Source organism: Mus caroli, chromosome X, assembly GCF_900094665.2.
Source record: "Mus caroli chromosome X, CAROLI_EIJ_v1.1, whole genome shotgun sequence".
In the NCBI taxonomy this organism is placed as follows: Eukaryota; Metazoa; Chordata; class Mammalia; order Rodentia; family Muridae; genus Mus; species Mus caroli.
In genome coordinates, this window is record NC_034589.1 from 70,608,949 (window position 1) to 70,614,564 (window position 5,616).

Consider the following 5,616-nt stretch of genomic DNA (forward strand, 5'->3'; position numbering starts at 1 on the left):
GATCATGCTTCCTGGTCTTCTTCGATATGAAGATGGCATTGAGGTCAACCAGGAGATTGTGGTCATTACTACTAAGGGGGAAGCTATCTGCATGGGTAAGGAAGGGAGTAGCCCTCATTATTTCTGGAACTGAATCTCTGCATCATCAAAGCTAGACTTATTGTGGGCCAGTCCCATGTCAGGGTCCCTTGATTTTATATAATCATGGTATCTCTTGGGGTTTGTATGAGGGAATGGCTAGTTGAATACAGATTAAAGAGGAAGTATACATTTATATGCTCTTGGCTGTCTAGTGAAACTCCCCAAGTAAGTAGTGACAGTTGTCTGTGATGATTAAAGGAGAGCCTTTAGTTCATTCCTGGTTTGCTGACTGGTAACTTGTAGTTAGTATCAGTGACGTTTGGTTTTTGGTGTTTCAAGACAGGGTTTCTCTGTAGCACTTGCTGTGCTGGAACTCACTCTGTAGAGCAGGCTGCCTTGAACTCAAAAGAGTTCCGCCTGCCTCTGCCTCTGCCTCCAGAGTGCTGGGATTAAAGGTGTGAGCTACTACTATTACCATCAGGTGTTATCAGTGTAAACGTTTAACTACTATTGAATTGGTTATCCCTTGCAACTTGCAGTGCTCTGTGGCTTTCTCAATAAGTCCAAGCTGTTCATTTAATAATCCTAATTTTCACCAGAAAAAAAAGTCATGTCACCAGGGTCCCTGTATCAGTTCTGTGAGAAGGCACCTGTGAAAGGTCCATTCTGATATATAGCAGAACAGAGATTCTAAAAATTTGAAATGTTTGTTCTATAAACCTGAGGGTGGTGTGTCATTCCTGCACCTGTTTTTTTCTTGTTAGGTGTTTCTTCAATTGCTTTTGTTAAGTGTATTTTAGAGACCTCTTTTTTTTTTTTTTTTTTTTTGGTTTTGAGACAGGGTTTCTCTGTGTAGCCCTGGCTGTCCTGGAACTTACTCTGTCGACCAGGCTGGCCTTGAATTCAGAAATCTGCATGCCTCTGCCTTCCCAAGTGCTGGGATTAAAGGAGTACGCCACCACCACCTGGAAAGTGTATTTTAGTTTGTTAAGCTTAACAGTATTTTAAGTACTTTATGTATTTCTTTCTGTGATGGAGACATTTTTCCATACATTCAGAGCAAAGGAAAGCCCAGTTAAGGTAATAGAGCTTAGGATTTAAAGAGTTCTAAAAAGGCATAAACCAGTAGAAATCATTTATTACCAAAATATTCTTTTTTTCTTTCTAATCCCTGCAGCAATTGCATTGATGACTACAGCAGTGATTTCTACCTGTGACCATGGTATAGTAGCCAAAATAAAGAGGGTGATTATGGAAAGAGACACTTATCCTCGCAAGTGGGGTTTAGGTCCAAAGGTCAGTGATACTAGGTTATAGCCCTTCCTGGGTTATATTTGTGTTAATAAGTACCAACAAATGCAGTTCTTTGCTTACCATATTTGAAGCTCTAGATTATTGTCAGTGAGCAGAGGCATGCCCTGTCTTAGACTTCAGAGATTCTCACTCTAGTTAAGAGAAACCTTTGGGCATTACTTATCTCACTGGGGTTGTGAACTATGACTGTCAAAAATGTGGAGTGGTCTCTTCGTTCCTAGAGTATCCACAGTGAAAGTTTTAACTTCATAATGGATCTGGGCAAGATTTTTTCACTTAAGCCATTGTGAAGAATAGGTTAGAGATTGATGACAATAAGAGAAGAGGGAACAAATGATTCAGGACATTTTGTAAGGGGTGTGAAGCTGAGAATATGTAAGAAACCTTGCTTGTGATAGTCTATGCAGACTGGGTCTAAGCTGTAGTCTATAATCATAATGGCTACTTCCTGTATTGACAGTAGTCTAATGTTTGGAATGCTTCCAGGCAAGTCAGAAGAAGATGATGATCAAGCAGGGCCTTCTGGACAAGCATGGCAAACCCACAGACAATACCCCTGCCACATGGAAACAGGATTACATTGACTATAGGTAAGGATGGAGTTTGTTGGTTTATTCCATTGTCTTTATTTTATTTCTTTAACTTTATTCTTTGTGAATTTCACATCATACACACCAATCCCACTCATCTCCCCATCCCTTCATATCCATCCTCTGCCCAAGGCAACTGCCACCCCCATAAGGAAAAAAGTTTTGGAAGCTGTAGTGTGTTACAGTGTGTCACAACTTTACTTGCAATGAATCATTGGACTGGTTTGAGGCCTCTGGCTTCTGCTACACTATCAATGTTGGATCCTCACTGGGACTCCTCTCTGTTGGTGCCCCATGTCATGGAGATCCTGCAGCTTTGGATCTGCAGGACCAGCCCTTTTACGTGCTGCAGCAGTTCATAGATGGGGTAGATGTTGAAGTAGACCACCTCAAAGTTCTGGATCTGGGCCTGGGTGGTAAGGATGGGCTTTGGGGGACTGGGGTAATGTAGTACACTTGAGTTCAGGAAACTGCACAGCCAAGGGGAGATGGAAGGTTTTATTTGGATAACTGCTAAATGCTTTGCCACAGGCCCTAATGCAGCTCAGTCTTTCCCTTGCTTGGCTCTTTGAAACCTGGGTCAGTAACTACTAGTAGTCAGGGCATGGACTGTGGAGATAATCAATCTGTAAAACCAACTGTTGGTTCTTCTGTGTTGGTTCTTCTGTGTTGGTTCTTCTGTCTAGCATCAGTGTTTTAATTGGGGGCTTTAGGTTTGCCCAGCATCATTGAATAACAAGGGATATTACAGGATATAATAGGACCACCATGGAAAACTCTCCTATGAATTTAACCTCATATTACCTTTGTCTTTCAGTGATTCTGGCAAGAACACACTGGTTACCGAAGCAGTACAAGCCCCTCAGTTAGCTGCTGAAGCAGTAAACATAAAAGTGAGTGGCATCTGTTTGAAAGGTGCTTGCTTCAAACTGGGTGGGGTGGTGGCCGAATGCCTTTAATCCCAGCACTTTCAAGACAGAAGTAAGGCAGCCTGGTCTACAGGAGTGAGTTCCAGGACAGATGGAGAAACACTGTCTCAAAAACAAACAACAAAGGAAAGAAAGAAGTGTGCTTAAACAGATAATTCTAAGTGTTTAAGGTAGTCTAGCCACATGTCCTAGCAAGTAAGGCAGGCCTATCCATGCAGTGATCTATACACACTGTCTCATACTTGAGGATGTTTGTTTAAGAATCAATTACCTTGTTTCCTACCTCCATTGTGACACAGTGTAGAGTGGAATAACCTTGTGTGGAATGTGTGTCGCACATATTTTGACACTACCCTGGGTTAAAAGCAGAGGCCTCTGAAATTCAGAAGGAACAGAATTGTCAGACACCAAAAAATATTTCTAGTCCATGCTAACTCACTGTTTAAAGGACAAGAGTGAAGCATGTGGTAGTAACTTAGATTCCCAAGGCTGGGGGCCACTGTCATTAGAGCCCCAAATGGTATGTTTGCTGTCTTGAGTGACTAGTAATGAACTATATGGGTGGAACTTGTAAGTTGTCAAAGAGCACCTTAGGGCATATTTCTAGGTCTTGGAGCTGGGTCGCTGAGACAATTTCTCAGGGTCTTTTATACGCAAAGCTGCTTTGGCACATTCATCATGCCCCATGGCTTACTATATTTTTATTTAGTGAGATACTGTCTTTAAAAAATCAGACACTATTCAAGTTTATAGACAAAACCATTGAATATACTTGGAATCTTTCTTGGTAACTTCCTACATTTCTAACTTCATGTGATTTTCTACCCACCCCCCCCCCACCCCCGCAGAGGAAGTGGGACAGTGAGAGTGAAAGTGATGAGACCCCTCCAACAGTTCCCCTGTTGAAGGAAAAGAAGAAGAGTAAGAAGGATAAAAAGCCCAAAACTGTGATAGAAAGTGGGGGCGAAACTGGAGATGGGGTATGTGTGAACCATGGGTGTGCCTTTGACAGGAATTGTGCAAGAGTGGGGTTCCTACCATTGCCTTTTTTGGTGCTGCCCTGTGTTCTAGATTTGCCTTGTCTACCTTCTTGGACACAGAAGTAGGGGCACCTAGCCTTTCAGAACAGTGGATCATGGTTGAATTATGTTGCTGCTGGGTAGGGAAGGTGTATTAAGTAGATCTAAGACTTCACTGAGAAGGTCACAGGCAAAATTTGTTTAACCCCAAATGTCTTTAGATTTTTGAACAGACTTGACTGTGCAATTTGTCAGATTTCTTTTGGGAACAGTAGTCATAAATGTTTTGTCAGTGGGTACATTGAACTTTTACTTTCTCTTTCTTTAGGACAGTGACACCACCAAAAAGAAAAAGAAGAAGAAGAAAGTAAAAGTAGAAGAGATGTCTGAATAGTTTAAGCCACTTCTGGAAGCATGTCCAGCTGGGAAGAGAAATAAAAAAGCCTTATTGGAAAAACTTTGTTGAGGGAGTAGAACAGAGGTCCCAGAGTAGAAAGTTCTGGTACACTTTTAGCTGCCACTTGTGACCTCAGTGGCTAGCTGGTGTGGCCATCTCATCCCATCCTGTCCTGTTTTAAGGATATGAGAGATAAAATCAGGCCTTTGCCACCAACCCCTCTGCTTGCTTGAGGAAGCCACACCTTTAGATAGACATGGCATGGCCTAGTAACTATCTGCAGCTATTTACTAATGAGCATTTTCAACAATGCCATAGATAGTCCTCTCCTACTTTGCTTTTTTAAAAAGTTTGTAAAAATTAAATCTGCTAAATAATCTGTGAGAAAAAAATGAAAAAAAAAAAAAAGAACTATATTCACCGGGGAACTCTTATCTCCGGTGTTCTATGAGGATTGCTCTATTCAGGTATTAACTTTGTCTGGTGGGATCTATAGTGTTTAGCCTAGTACTCTGTATTTTTGTGTACAACAGGATTTCTCCAACTCTATATGGCTACTTGTGTTTCTTATGGAAGCCAAAGCATTCCTGTATTTGTTTTCTTTTAAAGAATGGAATTATTCATTGCTGAGAGGATGTAATTTGTAGTTTTTTTTTTTTTAAAGTATTCCTGTTAGATTTACTATGATAATCTTGGACTGGCAGCAAAAGTGAGAATATTTTTATTAAAAGTCTGGGGTTTATGTCCTATTTCGAATTTGCTTTTCCTTTGGCTACTTTTAAATTTCTTAATTCTGAGTCTTTCTTACATTGGCACTGGGGTCACCTGCAGTCATCTGCTCTCAAGGGAGATCATTACTAATCCAGAGTTCTTAAGAAAACAGAGGAAAAGGGTAGATGCATTTATAGTGTACTGGGCTTATGAAGAGGTTGGAGGTATTCCAGGTAGGAAACTGCAGGGAAAGGGGGTGGGAGATTTGTTCTTGCTTAAATATGTGCCCAAAACCAAGAATATAAACACAAGTTTTAGGGGAAATTGTTAATACGGTAGATGTCTGAGCCTGGGCATAGGCAGATATAGAAAGCCCAAGCAGCCCCTTCTCTTACGACTTAACAAGTCCTAGAGAAAACACCTTTGTGCATTGTGAATACCAGACCTATAGAGGCAGTGACAGGTTTTTCTAAGGATACCTTTGTAAAGAATCTCAGCTTTAATTCCCAGAGATCTTATGTTAATGTCATTGCTTGGAAGGTTTAAGATTGGGAATGGAGTTACAGGGTCACTGG

General features: G+C 41.1%; 1 protein-coding gene across 1 annotated transcript in view; it reads left to right on the plus strand.

Moving 5' to 3' along the window:
* Positions 1–5,079, plus strand: part of Dkc1 (dyskerin pseudouridine synthase 1) — a 13,723-nt gene extending 8,644 nt beyond the window's left edge. The window contains exons 11-16 of the mRNA XM_029473022.1: positions 44–95; positions 1,259–1,377; positions 1,882–1,985; positions 2,803–2,878; positions 3,763–3,894; positions 4,262–5,079. Of these exons, the coding sequence (XP_029328882.1) occupies positions 44–95; positions 1,259–1,377; positions 1,882–1,985; positions 2,803–2,878; positions 3,763–3,894; positions 4,262–4,327 (549 nt within the window). The 3' untranslated portion in view covers positions 4,328–5,079. The remainder of the gene's footprint in view (positions 1–43; positions 96–1,258; positions 1,378–1,881; positions 1,986–2,802; positions 2,879–3,762; positions 3,895–4,261) is intronic.
* Positions 5,080–5,616: the final 537 nt, after the last annotated feature.